The sequence below is a fragment of the Epinephelus lanceolatus genome, chromosome 21 (genome assembly GCF_041903045.1).
Source record: "Epinephelus lanceolatus isolate andai-2023 chromosome 21, ASM4190304v1, whole genome shotgun sequence".
Classification (NCBI taxonomy): Eukaryota; Metazoa; Chordata; class Actinopteri; order Perciformes; family Serranidae; genus Epinephelus; species Epinephelus lanceolatus.
In genome coordinates, this window is record NC_135754.1 from 35,672,021 (window position 1) to 35,689,676 (window position 17,656).

Below are 17,656 nucleotides of genomic sequence, written 5' to 3' on the forward strand. Positions count from 1 at the left end.
CAGCGGGTCTGTGGAGCAGCTGAGTGAAGTGGAGCCTGAGGAGGAAGCACCGGTTAGCCCCGGTTTCACTACAGGCAGATTTACTCCCTACAGGGGTGAGGAAATAAAACCTGAACAGCCAATCAGAGTGATCTCTCTCACCGACAAGCTCCGCCGCCGATTCAACATGCTCAAACAGCCGAAAAGCTGACGACAGGGGTCCGGCTAGTGCCAACGGTGCGGGACACACCGCAAAAACTAGGGCGACAGATGCTTACTGATGGCCCGACATTGGCCGACCGTCTGGTTTAGCCCTCCAATAACTTGAATGGGGATGAAATGATCATGCGACCCCTTTAGACTTTCTAAATGTTGTCAGATGGAGGAATCAACTCCCCTTATAAGCCATTCTGCAGGGGTTGTGACGCTCAAAGAAATTAACCCACTTTACACATGTCTCTTTCACAATGTATGTGTACGGCAGAAAGTCTTTTTGCGCCCGGTGGCATCACATGACAGACGTGGAAGTTGTAATTCCACAGTTTGACCACTACAAATATTGGCGCACTTCCTGGGGGCGTGGCAGAGACCTCCATGTTACAATGAATGCCTCATTTGGAAACCTGTTATGAACTCATTGCTTCCTTTTGTCCTTCAAACTTTATTTCCTGGCAGCTCACTGACCTGTGTCTGTTTAAATCCCACCCACAGGAAATGTGAAAAACATGGTGCATGATCCAACAGAGTGGAGGTGCAGCTGTGTGATACTGGATGTGTTAGGATAGTCACACACAGACACACAAACAGAGTGAGTGGGTCAGGAGCTCAGTTTCAACTTGAAGAGAGTCCAAAATAAAGGAGGAGGCTCGGTGATGGACAGAGAGGAGAGAGAGAGAGAGAGAGAGAGAGGCAGAAAAGAAAGTGTAGAATAAAGGAGAGAGACAGAGAGAGTCTCATTATCATTCAGTCGTGACCTCGTTCATCAGTCTTCATTCCTCCTGTGTGTCCTTGGTATCACAGCAGTGTTTCTGCTGCAGTGCACACACACACACTGGAGGAAAACATGGCCGCTTGGTCTGTGTCATCATGACTGTACGTTTTTAACGGCACATTTGAATGATTTCAGAAAACTGTTTGACTTTAGTCACCTTAAAAGAGGCCCACCTAAAAAATCATCATCAGTCTAAGTGGACGCTATATTGAGGGTTTTTTTTTTTTCTTTTTTCACAGTCTTACTTCGCAGTCAGACAGCCCTTTTCTTGTACACTACATTTCTCAACCGTAAAATCTCTGTTACTGCACCACTGCTGTAATTTCAGAGGGTTTCAGTTGTGGATCTGCAGGATGAACTAGACAAAATAGAGAGAGATACTGGACCATTCACGTTGCTTCTGGAGTCCGTCTCTAGAGTCTTGGAAAGGAGGGTATTTTACAAATAGTATCCAGAATGATCTTCCACAGTCATTGCTCCTCATTAGAAACTTCAGAAAGGTTAGATGCTGCTCCCTCCATGGAGATCATTTCCAGACATGTCTGAAGCCACAGTCCCTCCGTCAGCTGAGCTTTATTATGATCAGTCTTTTAGCTCTCGTGCATCCAGTTGTCCTTAAACAGTAGAATTCAGAAGACACTTTGCAGGATCACAGTGAACAATATACAATGATTTGTCCCAGAAGGTTTTAATCTTAGTACAAGTCCATACCATGTGATAAAAGTACCTTTACCTTTTTATCCTGTGCCGTCCAACGGGTGAAATAAGTTCTGTGAACAAAATTATGATTTATCATTTTGTTCTTTACTGATTTGGATGCTTTGTGACCCACTGTGCTCTCCAGTTGAAGTTTTTTCAGCTCAAGGAGTTCAGAGCGCTCTGGCAAAAACACCAGGGGCCTAGACTTCAGAAACAGTTGTTAAAAACAATTACAAAAATCCACCTGCAGCTGCTAAAATGCTTTCTGTGTGATCAGGGCCTTAGTGTTACTCACTTGTCATTTAACTGTCGAGCATTGGTACCTGACTCTCTGTTAAATTTCAGCTAAAAGTCAGTTAACTTCAGGGTTTCTGTCACTTAACTGGTCAGTAAGCCGATTATCTGCTGGGGGTCTTTCAGTCAATTGTCAGGCATCACTTAAACGTCATGTAACATTAACGCAACTGTCACTTACTGAAGCAGGAAAATCCTAACGTGAACACAGCGTAAAGGTATCTGGGTGGAGCTGAGGTGGAAGGATTAAACTGAGTGAGCTGACTAAACACTAAAGAGCTGTGAAACCAACACTGGATGATTCTGCTGCAGACAAGGTCGGACTTTATTTCCCCAGTGTCATGTTAGATCCTGCAGAGACAACAGATACTGACCGGAGGTTTTGGGGTTGTGATGATGACTCTGAGTGCTTCTGCTTCTCAGCCTGTGACTGTGACACAGCAGTGGGGAAGTCGTGAGTCAGCTTACCGCAGCATCTTTTATGGGAAACACTTTATTAGTTTATCTTTCTCTTTAAAGTCACTGGGCCCGTTTTAGATGATCTGTAGCTCAGGGCCTTAAGCGCATGATGCAAGTGCAGTTAAGGAGTGGCCAGCTTCACTTTGCAAGTTAAATGGCACATAATCTGGGCGGAAAGTAAGGTGCAAGGGGCAAAGGGGTTGTTTTAGCATGAATTCGACCAATCATGTTCTATTTCCAAATTAGAGAAGTGAGCAGTTTTCTGCTGAGAGTAATGCAGTCAGAGCAAAACTAAAAACTGAAGTTATAAATTTGACGGAGGAAACAGAACTGCACTTTTAGCTTCTAAAATAATGAGTGAAGTTACGCTGCTCAGCACAGCATCTCTCGTCATGTGGAGTCTGACAGCAGCTCTGCTCTGATCTCTGCTATGTTAACATTTAACAGAATGTCACTGTAGCAAATATCAAAACTATCAACTGTAGCTATAAACTTGACAGATGAAACAGAACTGCACTTTTAGCTTCTAAAATAATGAGTGAAGTTACGCTGCTCAGCACAGCATCTCTCGTCATGTGGAGTCTGACAGCAGCTCTGCTCTTGTCTCTGACACGTTCACATTTCACAGAATGTCACTGTAGCAAATATCAAAACTATCAACTGTAGCTATAAACTTGACAGATGAAACAGAACTGCACTTTTACCTCTAAAATAATCAATGAAGTTAAGCTGCTCCTTGTGTGTAAATGTTCACAGTGTCTTTCTTAATATTGAGTCTGACTGCAGCTCTGCTCTTATCTCTGCTACGTTGACATTTTAAGAATGTCATTCATTTTTTCCTCATTAATGATGGATTATTTCACCCAACCACAGCCCAACTGTGTGTCCCTTTGTGTGTAGACTCGTTGTGAACCCACCTCTGCAGGTGCATCTTACAATCTGAATGATGTGCCCATTAAAGAGGAGGAAAACGCTGCGCCATTCTGACTTTAGATCAGGATTTTGTTGATCGATGATGCAGTCGTTTTCTGCTGCCTCAAAATAGCAACAAGCCAACATTTTGAGACCTACAGGCTCATGAGCTCACGAATGGGCTCAAGTACATTTGCAGAAATTTTTTTTTTTAGTTTTTTTTTTTTATAAACACTGGTGTAGTTCCAAGGTGGCAATCTGAATCATTTGCAACGCCCCACCCCCACCTCACGGGCCCCAGGGCAACCGCACTGCCTACATTGTCTATATTTACGCCCCTGTGTGCGCCACTTTGCACCAGCTGTAAGATAGGTTTCTTTCTGTGATGGCGAAATGTCAACCCCAAATCACAAATGAATAGTTTTTTGATGTTTGCATTTACTTTAAAACAGGTGAAAAGTCGTGCCCACAATTTATTTTTTTTAATATGTGTAATTTTGAAGGAGTTTGGATGATGTTTGTCACTGCAGCAGACACCATGCATCAATGGTATGAAAAGTGATTTAATTAAGCTCAGTAAAAGTCTGAAAAATAAGAGCTAATGGTATGAACATACATGAGAACATTAAATAACAAAGAACATAAGAAATTTTCAGAGCTATATCGAGTTCAATTAAGGCACTGATATACAGTTGATGCAGTTGGTGTCTACTGATACATGGTGGGAGGACAGATGTATATCAGTCCCAGAAATAGTTTAATTAATCTAGATTTTTTTTTTCCTTGATCATTTTTTAACATCCCATTTAGTTTCATTTGTTATTTATTTATGTATGTATTGCCCGAGGTACCTGATGCATTTATCCTTCCAATAACATAACTCACGGTCAAGTCTATGCAGGTCCAACACCTGGTGGTTGGGACGTGGTACTTAATAGTTAAAAATGGCTCCCACATATCTGTCAACTGTTGTGGACCCGTGCATAAAAGAGTTTAAAGCAAACAAATTGAACACGTTTTATTTCGAGATGTTATGCTGCTGGGTCTGATGATGTAACTGAGAACAATATTCCTTCTGTCAGTAAAACACATGGGTGAAACATGTTTGTGTTATCTAATGACACGTGCATCAGACTGTGTGATCATCATCTTTGATTCTCCTCAGGAGGTTATAAACCTGTGATCCCCTCAAGACGAGCAGATGATCAGTCAAAAAAATCCAGCATGATGTTTTGACCTTTGTGTTTCTCTCACACTGAAATCACAAGTTTCTGTCTCTGTCACACCTCGCTTTCTTCTGTTGTCAGCAGGGTTAATTTAAGCGTCCAGACGGGCTTGTGATGCTCAGTTTAGTTTATGATACGGTGGCCTTGGGCGGACAAATGACTGAGGAGGCTTTCAGCATCAGCACCATGTGCTCAGACTGCAGGGACAGGTCATTATTATGATCTGAAACATACACACTATGCAGAGGCAGACACACAAGTGGCAACACACCTACAAACACAGACACAAATCACCTACGCATTTATTCAACAATCCACTTATTAGTACCGATCTCTCTTTCTACCAACAGTCTTTTTGTTTTTTGTGTTATTACAGCTGCCACATTTATCAGTGATGACTCAAACTAACACCACACAGCTGCGTCACCACAACAGTCACTGCACATCTTCTCCGTGCACATCTACAGCTGAGCTCTCTGTTTCTATTTCCATACATTATTAACCTGGACACACTCCTACCATCCTCTCTGTGTGTCATTCCCATGTCTCTGTTATAGCAAATACATTCTTAAAAAGAGAGAAATGGAAAAGTTTTTGAGGGATTTGATTGGTTCATGTTTAATTTGATAAATGAAAAAAGCTTTTTTTGGGTAGATTTTTGCTTTTTTTCTTTACGTAAAATGTCCCTAGGTTGCATGAAAGGTGTTTAAAGTTGAATTTCTTCTTCTTCGTCTTCGTCTTCGTCTTCATCTTTAGTACTATTTGGACAGGATTAGTTTTACATAGGGATGTGGACTAAAGTCAGTTCACCACAGGATGTCTGTAATAAATGTCCGATTTGCACGGGACAAGAAATCTCCGTAATTCTACCAGAGATGGGAGTGGTAACTTGGTTTGCGCCCTAGCGTCACCTCCCTGTCGGCATGTGCGTGCTACGTTGCTTCCTGTAAGTATCAGCTGAAGGATAACAATAATTAATGATTAGCCCAATGTGAAATATTGGCCATGACCAGGATTGTGTGTACACAGCGATTAGCAATATGGATTCATATTAGGCCTACCTAACACAACCAGAAGTCTCGTGGCTCTGAAGTGCTTTCTTCTCAACCTTTTTGATTGGTCTCCCACGTAGAAGAATGTCCACTATCACGACTGAATGCTTCTTCAAACGCCTCCATCATCGAAAAAATGCGGAAAACTACAGTCCCTGACAAAAGTCTTGTCGCTTATCCTAGTTGTAGGAACAACAAATAATAACCTGACTTGTAGTTGATCAATTGGGATCAGAAATAGCTTATATGAAAGGCAAAGGCCTTTAGATTATGCTTATTATACCAAAATAACGTTGTGTATCATTCATTGAGTTTTATCATTTAATTAGGACAGAAAGGTCAGATCTTGCTTGGACAAAAGTCTTGTCGTGTCTTTAAACAATTCAACCAATCACAGATTAGAGCTCCACCTGTGACAAATACTGTAATTAACACATTCCCAGGTGTGTATAAAAAGAACCCCAGCACACCAGACCTTCATGTGAAGTGCAACCTGACCGCTGACAACATGCCAAAGATTCAACCACAGACCAAAGTGCTGATCATCAAGAGCCTGAAGACCAAGTCTGCTGCTGAGGTGGCAGACATCTTCAGTGTATCCAAACGTCAAGTGGAGAGGATAAAAAAAAGATTTGAAGAAACTGGTGACACTTCATGACAAGCCCAGGTCAGGCAGACCCCGTAACACAACTGTTAGAGAGGACCGTTTGTTGCTTCGGCAGTCCAGGGCCAGCCCTTTTTCAACTGCAGCAGAGCTACATCAGAACTGGTCACCAGAAACCCCTGTATCTACCAGAACAGTTTGTCGAATTCTCTCACGCAATCGTCTCCATGGCCGAATTACTGCTCACAAACCAGCATTAAACAGAAGACAACAAAAGAATCGTGCTGCATTTGCCAAGGCCCACAGCTTGCAGAAAGGATGGACAGTGGAAAAGTGGCAGAAGGTTGATTTTTCTGATGAATCATCCATTGAACTGCATCCCAATTGCCGCAAATACTGCAGAAGACCTGTTGGAACCCGCATGGACCCAAGATTCACCCAGAAAACAGTCAAGTTTGGTGGAGGAAAAATCATGGTTTGGGGTTACATCCAGTATGGGGGTGTGCGAGAGACCTGCAGAGTGGATGGCAACATCAACAGCCTGAAGTATCAAGAGGTTCTCACTGCCCATTACATTCCAAACCACAAGAGAGGGCAAATTCTTCAGCAGGATGATGCTCCTTCTCATACTTCAGCCTCCACATCAAAGTTCCTGAAAGTGAAGAAGGTCAAGGTGCTCCAGGATTGGCCAGCCCAATCACCAGACATGAACATTATTGAGCATGTCTGGGGTAAGATGAAGGAGGAGGCTTGGAAGATGAAACCAAAGAATCTTGATGAACTCTGGGAGTCCTGCAAGACTGCTTTCTTTGCCATTCCAGATGACTTCATCAATAAGTTATCTGAGTCATTGCCGAGACGTATGGATGCAGTCCTCCAAGCTCATGGGAGTCATACACGATATTAATTCTTTTTCCCAAGGCACCATGACTTTATGTTCTGATGTTATTGGAGCATGTTTGTGTATTCAAAATAAAGTATCATTTCTACAGTACATTATTTTTGTATGCGACAAGACTTTTGTCCAAGCAAGATCTGACCTTTCTGTCCTAATTAAATGATAAAATTCAGTGAATGATGCACAACTTTATTTTGGTATAATAAGCATAATCTAGAGGCCTTTGCCTTTCATATAAGCCATTTCTGATCCCAATTGATCAACTACAAGTCAAGTTATTATTTGTTGTTCCTACAACTTGGATAAGCGACAAGACTTTTGTCAGGGACTGTAGTTGTAAACGCAGAAAAATGGTTGTAAACAGGACGTGACGAAATATTTACATACATTTTCACAGAGGATCGCGTTCGCACGGGGTTAATATTACCCGAGGTATTTTCTCTGGACCGTTTTACAGAAGGTAAATGTCGCCGTAATGTTTACTGACATTATCCGTAATGATTACAGACATGGCGCATTCGAAAGGACTAAAATCCCTGGTAATGATTACTTTACCTCACGTCTCCACGTTGAACTAATCCCGTCCGAATAGGGCTTTTGTCTAATTTTAAACTACTAAGATGGTGAACATTATATCTGCTAAATATCACGATATTAGCATTATCATCATGAGCATGTTAGCATGCTGACGTTAGCATTTAGCTCAGAGCACCACGATGCTTCAGTACAGACTGTGAGCTCCTAGCTCTGTTTTGTTAAATCGTACTTCTCTCCTTTATAATTCAAATTAAGACTGAAGGCTTGCTCTGTTGTACAAATCAAGGAAATTATTGTGATAATCAATTTATCATTTCAAGCATTTTGCAGATAAAAACAGTCTCCAGCTCCATAGATGTGATGCTGTCCTGCTTGTTGTATCTCGTATCACTGTAGATTTAATATCTTTGAGTTTTGGACAGCTCCTCGGACAAAATAAGCATTTTGAATATTTCACTTAGAGTTCTGGGAATTTTTGTTTTTGTTTTTTTATACTGTTATACTGTTGCCAGCAGCGCCCCTCAGCTTTGCAGCGACACACCTGAAAGTTGCTCGTAGAATCAGTGACCTCCTTAAAATCACTTCTTAAAACCCATTTCACAGACGTGCTCTTCTGTGATCTCATGTTTTTATTTGTGTCTTTTTAGACTGTCTTTATCCTCCTTATTATTAATATTATTATTTTGTGTTTTACTCTTTTTATTGTATTTATTTTTACTGGTATTTTTTGTATCGTTTTTATCTCTATTACTCAGTCTTGTCTGTCCTCTTGCTCATATGTTTTTGCGTCTTTTTTGTCTTACTTTATTTCAACATTCAGCACTTCAGTTTGGCTTCTGTTATGTTGCTTCTGGGGTTTCTTCTTCTGCTTCTTTGTTAAATCACTTTGTAAACTGTTTTTAAAGGTGCTATACAAGTAAAAATATTTTATTATTATTATTATTATAAAGATAGTTTGATTTACCAGGAAAATAATTAGAAGATAAATCAACAATAATTAGGTGCAGCCGCAGTATATCAGTCTGTTATAGTGTTTTCACTGAGGCCTGATGTGTTTGTGCTGAAGGAACAACTAAAGTGACGCTCCACCCAAAATCTGTCTTTTTAGAATCAAACACTCGCAGCTCTGAAACAGGCCGGCCTTGTTTCTGTCCTGCCTGAGGGTATGTACCCTGTCTCACCTGTGTGTGTGTGTGTGTGTGTGTGTGTGTGTGTGTTGCACACAGACAGGATGTGGTGGGTGTGCCCTGCTGAACATCGTTTGTCTGATTACTATCTGTCGTTTACTGAGCAGCTGATTGTTTTTATTAGGGCGTGTGTGTGTGTGTGTGTGTGTGTGTGTGGTGGTTAATGTGTTACCTCTGCACCAACCACATGTCTGAACTCAGCCTGCAGTGTTGGAGCTGCCACGTGCTTCAGGTGTTAATCACTCAGTGACAGTTTGTGTCGGAGTTGCTGCTTCTCGCTGGATTTTTCCACTGACTCATGACTGTAAATTATTTTCTACACTGTAGGCATGTTACAGACCTCTCAACAGCCATGTTCATCATGGAAGTCTGCAGGAGAATTTTCATGAACATGAAACTGGCTGCACACAGTTGTTGTATTGTGCAGGAGATTCATGATGCAAATGTATTGCTCAGAAGGGTCACTGTGTCTTTTGTTGGACAGTAAACACTCTGATCTCTATTCTAAAACTAAACTCAGGTAGTATAAAACTCTGTCAACATCTGTTAGCATCTGCTAGCCACAGAGACTAACCAGTTTACAAACTAGTAGCCACTAATTTGGACAGCATCTTGTACATATGTTTGTAAATCTGAGCTGCTTTGTTACATGATCTGTCCACCAGAGAGCACTGACAAGTTTATTCTAACTGGCAATGTCAGTCAGTTAACTGCCGAAAATATTTCAGACTGGTTACTCACGTCAGTCTGTAGATCAATTTTGCTGCTCTTCATTTCACTGCACTTTGCACGAACTGGGTCTGATGGGAGCTAGCTAGCCAGCGGCACAGCTCATTTGGTGATTACCAGTATTAATGCCGCCCCAACTGAACAGTGTTATTGTTGAAACATTGTTCCCACCCTCCAGTCTCCCACCGGTCATCACGTAAATAAAGCTGCTCAAGTCTGAGCCACAAAAGCCCCTTTAGCATTGTTGACTATGTTATAACTGTTAGCTTTGTTAGCACAGCTAACATCGTTAATGCTAAGGGGGGTTTTGTGGCCCAAAATGAATCAGCTTACTCACCGGGGCAACCTGGGTGGAGACTGGAGGTCGGCCACTGTTGCCTTTGTTACACTGAGATGGCACCATAGAGCGGCTGGGAAGTCCCTGCTTTACGGCGCCTTTGTATTTTTACACAGCACCGAAAAATGGCGGCGTCATGTGGCTCCAGTGTGTGATTTTAGACAGCATGGAAGCATAAATAAAGAGGTGTGAGCTGTAACACAACAGCATGGGCCTCTGGTGTGACATAACATTCACGTCAGCAGCATTATATAAACCTGTAACAATGGCGGAACATGTCAGTAGTTATATGGCAGCTGATCTGGTCCTCTGCCAACTCAGCTCCTGGACCTCAGTGTCTCCACAGTTTGCAGACATTTTTGGCTGCTGTTTTTCTCAGAGTTAGCCGTGAACTGTTGCTGCCTGCTTTTTGAATCTCTCGTGGTGGGACGTTCTCAAACTGTCACACCCTTCCCATCCATGATCCCATCCTGCCAGCTGACACCCCTGATTCTAACACTGTAAAATGTTCCACTCCTAAAAATCCTGGTCACAGTTTTCAAGAACTGTGACCAGGGTTCAGCATCCCCTCCCTACTTTCCTCCACGGCCGACTGAAGGGATCCCTGGCAAAATGTTTTTAAGCTCTCTAACACCAGTGCCTGTATCAGCCTCGTAAATCTAGTATCAGCGTGGCAGATTGCGGCTGAGTGTCGGTGTGTTCGGCTGTTTTCTGGCACCAGCGGACCAAATGTGAGCCAGCTGTAGCCCCTATGACTGGCTTGGCCGTGTTTTGTGGCATGAACTCCGACAAACTGGCATGAGAATCATCTCCAGTTCACAGTTCCTGGGCCAGCTGTGGGCCAGTACCCAACGGATGTTAGATTGTCATTCATCAAATGTCTGACAATTATGGTCGCTGTTGGGCCAAACGGTTTTGGATATGCAGAAGGCATTAGTTATGAGGTTTCAATTTGGACCTTCAAGCATTTTTATGTTTTTATGTGTAATATTTTCAACAGCTACAACACAAGCTAACATAAAGCTAATGCTAATGCTATGCTTAAAACTTGATAACTCACTTGCAGCATTTTCTTGATGGGAATGTGTTTTCTATTAAAAACTTAAATGATGTTTGGATTGATCTCAACAGATGATAACCTTTATTAAAGTCTTATTATTGTCTCCTCATGTTGGCTGAAGTCCTCCTGTAAAATCTGTCAAAAGATCAGTCTCACTTTTCTTTAGATTTGGTTTGAAAACATCTTGTAAAATTACCTGCACATACCTTATATGCCCATGTGATAACCTAGAAAGGTGGATCTAACATCAGTCTCTATTGTCTCCTTCCTTCCAGCTCCTGGTGCTCAGTGTCTCCATGGTGAAGTGGGCAGGGTCTGATGTCAGCCCCTCCTCTTTTCGATCCTCTCACCATGCCCACCATGGTTTCTAGGCTTCCCAAGTTTGGCTCACGTCCCAAATCTGCTGCACTTTCCAATGGCACTCAGACAGGTCCGGCTGCCACCGCGAGCACCGGCACCTTCACCAGCACTCGCCTCACCAATGGGTTCTACCACCACCCCGGCCCAGCAGGGGTCAACAGCAGTCTGACCACGCCCCCTGCTGCTGTTAAACAGAATGGATTCATCAGAGTGCCGACTTCATTTTCCATGAAATGGAAGAAGGAAAATGAGAAGGTGGAGGACGGAGGAGCTGACGGAGAGAAGGAGTGGAGGAAAGGAACTGGCGGGAATGTCGGGCAGAACCGCTCCTTTAACAGCATCCATCAGTTTAATTCCCAACGCCAACCGGGATCACCAGTGGTGTCACAGCGTGATGCCAAGAAGACAACCACGTCTTCTGCAGGAAAGGGGCGTAGTTTTGGTTTTTCTGCAACACCTTCATCAACACCATCGCCACAGTCCAGCCCCAGAACACTTCCTGTCTCTAAAAGTGGATCGCACGGTTCCAAACCGAGCCAAACTTCTCCTGGGCTCAGCAACGGCACCAAACCAACCCTAAATGGTTTTTCTGGTTCCAAACCAAGGAGCACTTCTCTGAGACAGCCTCAGAACTTTGCTCGCTCTGGCGGTTCTAGACCAGGTTCAGGTCCTGGTTCTCGTTCTGGTTCCCCCTTCCAGAAGAAACCACCGGCCAGCCGCTCCTACTCCAGTGACAGCCTCGGCTCTGCTCCGTCCAGCCAGCTGACAGAGAGCGATCGCTTTCGGTCACGTAGCCTCACGCAGGTCCGACGGCAGCCCTCCCCCACGCTCACCTCTTCCTCCACCTCCTCCTCCTCAGTCTCTCACAACACCCGCTCCTACTCCTCTAACAGAGCTGCGGGGCGAGGAGCTTCTTCTGCTCAGGCTCCGCCCAGGAGCAGCTTAGCAAAGCCTCCAGGTACCAGCCAGCCTCCTGAGGGAGGAGGCAGAGGTGGAGGGGCCAAAGCTCAAACTTCTGCTGCTCCAGGGAGGTCAGGGTTCAGCATCCCCTCCCTACTTCCCCCCACGGCCTTAAAGAAGCCCCTCCTACCCAGCCTTGGCCCCGCCTCTAAGCCAAGCGGCATCAGCTACAAGCTGTCACGCCCGTCACTCATCAAGCAGTCTCGCCCCCTCCGAGTGACCTCAGCCAATGAGCTAGGGGATGAACAGGAAGTGAACCAAGGACTGACAGCACGGAGAGACTCAGTGGAGACGCCTTCGACTACAGAAAACAGCCCAGGTATGAGATTCTTATCACGGACGTGACTCTCATTGTTCAAACATCCTCAATTTCTCATCTTGACTGATCTCATCCTGTCACTTACTCTCTCTCTCTTCTCATCTTAAACCTCTTAAAATTTAAATTTATGGAGTATACCGTAAAACTTCAATTAATGGCTCGGGCTATTATTTTCTTAAATCACTGAATTTTTTTCAAATTTGGCACAAACGTCCACTAAGTAGAATTTCGTACACTAATTATGACAAAATTTCACTCAGATGTCGAACAGGATGATGAAGTGATGATATTTCAGACTTGGATATAACCTGTAAGTGCAACTTGACAGGTTCGAGGAAGCGCACAACCACGAGGCAGAAATTTTGGTTAATTTCGGATACTTCATTTCAAATCCCTGATTACAATTAGTTGCAGTTGATTTAATAATTCATCAAAATATCATCAAAGTCCTATGTCATCGTTCATCTCATATGTTTTACGCCATTTTCCATCAACATCTTGACTTAAACCACTCGTCCCCCCCCCCCCCCACATCTTATCAGATCTCATTTAGCTCATTTTATCTTATATGTAATTTTATTTTTGATCTCACATATCAAATCTCATCTCTCGTCTCATTAAATCTCTCCCTCTGCCTTATCTCTTCTCACATTCTCCTGTTGTCATCAAACATGATTAAATCTTTGACGCTCATGTCATATTTTATGTCACAGTTCTCATCTCATTTGTCGTCTCTTATCTCATGTTTTATTCAGTTTTCCATCTCTGATATCTGAAGGCAAATTTCTTACCACATATCATATTTTTTGTCATCTTTGTTGTAAACTTATCTTTTATTTTATTCATTGTTTCATCTCCTCAAATCTCTTATCCTAGGTTTGTCTTTTCTCTTTTCATCACTTCTCAGCTACTTTTCTTTTTCACATCCTGTCATGTTATGATCATGCATTTTATCCCATGTTCCATATTTGAAATTGAATCTCAAATGTTTCTTCTCTTTTTTAGACTTTATCTTTCATATCTAATATCACATCTTATATGTTATTTTTCAACTAAACTAGTTTTCTATTTTATGCAGTCATCTCTGATTTCTCACCGTCATGACGTTTCTAATCCTGTGTCATCCTCCTCCTCCTCCTCCTCCTCACTATCAGAAAGTCCCCCGGAGGCTCCAGAGACAGAGGGGCTGTCGGCAGAGCCAGCATCCCAGGGAGAGGTGTCGATTGTGGGGGAGACACTGGAGGACATGTCCCTGTCCTCCAACTCGTCTCTGGATAGAAACGACACCAGTCAGGAGTACATGGACGACTTTGACAACCTGGGTAAGAAAAGACAACAGTTATTTTCTACTGTGTCAGATATGTGCAGAGCGTCGGTGCATTTTAGGGGTTAAAACTGTGAATTCAATAGATTGACAGCATCTGGTCTTGTGTCTGCAGGAAACGGAGGGGTGGGCATACTGCTTCTGTCCTCTAAAAACGATGAGGATGACTCAGGGCTCGACCAGTCATGCACCAGGTTTGATGAAGACAAAGTGGCTGTTAACGGTGTCACCAAGGCAGCAGGCCTCTGTTTCCTGGACGACGGTATGGACTGGGCCGGCATGAGACTCAGCGGTGAGTTTGAGTTTACAGGATGAATGTGCAGGTCAGTAAAAGTCATGAAACATTTGGTAAACTAATTATGTTTCTCCCCAGGTGAGCAAGGGGATCATCATCTGACCCAACTCCCCCATCGGAGAACGTCCAGTCAGCCGGACTACCACGAGCAGGTACCACCATGATAAAGACCAATAAGCAGTTAGCAGATAGGAGACTTCTGTAACTGTCACTTTAATAACAGCCTGTTGGATTCCTCACCAACTATCTGGTAAAGTGCTCTTCAACTTGTATTTGAAAGATGAAAGAATTTCCATCTAAAAAACAAAGCTTATGCACTTTGATTCATTGTTAGAGGCAACACCAAACTTCTCTTGCCTCATTTTGATTGAGACGTCTGTCAATTAGTGGATACACTTTTTTTGAGTGTCACAAGCTCCACACAATGATCCGTTTCACTTCCAGGGTTTGATCCATTTTCGGAAACATTTGGAAGTCATTTTATCCCCATTTAAGTTAGCAGAGCGCTAAACGAGACGTTAGCTGCTCGGCTCAAGAAAAAGTAATGATGCGTAAGATCTGGGTAATTTTATATCTGGAAAGTCAAACTTTTTTGGCTTCATGCACCACTGTTGTCTTTATACATCCATGGTTTTAGGTCACTAAAACAGAATTTTTGGGAAAAGCCCTTTGAGGTGCAGATGACATCATCTCAATTTACTAATGCCAGTTGTTGCTTTGTGGAATAAGTATGCATTAGAGACAATAAAAACAAAACGCAAACTACTGGTTCGTTTGTGTTTTGTTGGCACTGCCTGGTCTAATGAGTACTTTACATTAATAACTCAACTCAACTCAGGTCCCGTTTATACGACAACGATTTCAACTGAATACGGTAAACTTTAGTTGCGTTTTGGCCGATCGTTTACATGACAGCAGCGTTTTGGGTGTATTGAAAACAGGTTCCAGAGTGCAATTTTTTGGAAACGGCAGCGTCTCCGTTGTCATGTAAACTTGCAATATGCAGTTCCGCCGAAAACGGAGACTTTTTGCACGTGCGCATCACGCTTCCAGTCACTAGGCATGCACGAGAAAGTCGACCATCACAACAACAATGGCTGACTCCTGAGCTCTGCTTTTGCTGCTCACCCTGTTGAATTTATCAAGGCTTCCCCATCATAGTGTAGATTTACTGTAGTAACTCCACCTCGTCGTCCGTCCAGACAAACGTTCGTGCGTTTGCCATTTTGTTTGTTTCTACATCACCGCTCTGTAGAAGGAAGCGTAAGCATCACATTGCCAACTACTGGCCTGGCATGTATACTGCAGCGTTTTTGGTCATTTTTGCGAATCTGTGTGCACGGCGATTGTTATCAAAACATTGTCATCTAAACGCGGAATTTTTTCAAAACAAAAATGAGAAACGATTCTGTTTTCAGTGGATCATTTTCGTGTAAACATGGCCTCAGCTTTATCTATACAGCACCTTTCATACAAACATGCACCCCAAAGTGTTTCACATGGCAAAAAAAACAATAAAATAGAAAAAAAGCAAACCAACCAAAACAGAACAAACTTACAAAAAAGATGATTCAAACGCCATAGAATGAAAAGAGAATGAATAAATAAAGAAAATAGAGTAAAAATGAACAGGAGAAATAAAAGTACTGCTGCACCATTTCACAGACAAATGGAGGCGTCTGCTGCTCCCAGTGTTACTTGCTCCACCTTAATTAATATTTTCTTTTTGGTGAACCATTGATGCAGCCTGTATCACCACCTACTGACTCAGCCAGAGTTTGGAGTTGTCTTTGCACTGTTGTGTCCACAGATTGTTTTTTTTTAAACATAGGAGAAACGTATTTGTTCTCAAAAATATCCAAGGTCTTAGTATGTCTTGCTAGAATGCAGTGACAAAATGTAACGTCATTAAAATTATGTAATAGTAAATGCCTGGAGTGTCAACATACTTGAGTCAGAGTTCATAGGTGCAGTAGTTTACAGTTGGCCTTTGAGCCCCACCCACAGACAGTTAGAGCAGAGCGACACATCAGATACTTTGTTCACACGCTATACAAGCAATTTCTAACCTCCTATTAACAGATTTTGAATTATCCTGCGGCGTTTAGCAGACACTTTGAGTCCATTAAAACCTGCAAGCTGTTGAACAAAAGAATATATTGAAAGCCAGATATCATGGAGACATCTCAGCTCTGTTAGGAGTCAAAGGAGGCTGCTTTTATTTTAAGATAAGAGAAAGGGAAAGAAAGCACTTCAAACTAAACATAATTCACCTGCTGTAGACAGATTAACTCTCTGGCTTTTATAATTTTAACAAGATTACAGTGTGAAATAATCTACACACAAACTGCAGATGTTTCCTGAGTGTATCTACTGCAGGAACTACAGGAATATATTCAGAGTGCTCACAAGATAAAAGCCTCCGTGTCCTCTCTGTGCTTCGCAGGGCGGTTCGTCTCTGGACCTGTCCCCATCGGACAGCTGTGGGTCTGGGGGAACCTACATGTGGGATGAGGAGGGCCTGGAGCCACTTGGGGGCGCCGCCACAACCGCCTCCATCAACATCAACACAACCAACAGCAACGCCACCCATCACATCGGGAGCTTCGACTCCGACCTCAACAGCATCGTAAGTCTGTGTGTGAGTGATAATGAACCCTGATGCAGGTTAAAGTCGATCAACATAAACACCAGTCTGCTCCCAGAAGAAATCATCATATCGTTCAGATTTCAAGCCACCATGGGAGGAAAAACTATTATTTTAAAATCAATTTTTATATTAAAGGTTCTCTGTGGAGTTTTTGTTTTTCTCATGCGGTAAATGTGCCGGAGAAGACAGCAAAGATGAAGGCTGATAGCATGTGAACACTGATGTAAACAATGTTGGCTTTAAAATACCTTAAAATTTAACCTGCAAATGTTTCATGAGGAAGGAAATGCACTCGACACGCTCACTGTGAGTTTTAGTAGCACTGAATGTAGCTTCTGTTTGTGTGAGAGTACGACAACAGGTGTTAAAGGTTTATGATAATTAGATGCGGTGACTAATCAAACAAATTTCTTTTGAGGGATGTGTACAAACAAGATACTAATTACTTATTTGTCATGTGCACAACAGTTACAGAGAAGCAGTCGTTGGTAATGAAAGTCTTGGATCTCAGACTTCCTCCTGCAGTGCTCATTAAAATATGTTTCAAAAGAAAATCATGCACGTACCCAGCTGGACACTGACGCCGTTACATATAGAGTGTGCCAGGGTTGACGTCAAAACCCACAAGTTTAGCATCGCGCAGGTTCCCAGAAGAGAAAGTGAATGTGATTTTTGCATTGCGTTTTGGATTATGTCTGAAAATAAGCTCTGTGGCTAACACAAGTTTATGATATTTACAGGTTTTGTTCAGCGAGATAATCTTCACATATGAACAGCTTTCATA

The 17,656-nt window shown here is 42.7% G+C and overlaps 1 protein-coding gene across 8 annotated transcripts in view; it reads left to right on the top strand.

Annotated features, from left to right (window-relative positions):
• Positions 1-17,656, top strand: part of ccser2b (coiled-coil serine-rich protein 2b) — an 86,379-nt gene that overhangs the window by 22,996 nt on the left and 45,727 nt on the right. For 6 of the 8 annotated variants that reach the window (XM_033610731.2, XM_033610726.2, XM_033610730.2 and 3 more), the window contains exons 2-6: positions 11,240-12,603; positions 13,758-13,925; positions 14,043-14,219; positions 14,301-14,374; positions 16,669-16,851. In XM_033610731.2, the coding sequence (XP_033466622.1) occupies positions 11,283-12,603; positions 13,758-13,925; positions 14,043-14,219; positions 14,301-14,374; positions 16,669-16,851 (1,923 nt within the window). In that variant the 5' untranslated portion in view covers positions 11,240-11,282. Of the gene's footprint in view, positions 1-8,759; positions 8,815-11,239; positions 12,604-13,757; positions 13,926-14,042; positions 14,220-14,300; positions 14,375-16,668; positions 16,852-17,656 lie in introns of all 8 variants that reach the window. The other 2 variants (XM_033610728.2, XM_078163640.1) reach the window with 1 other exon arrangement.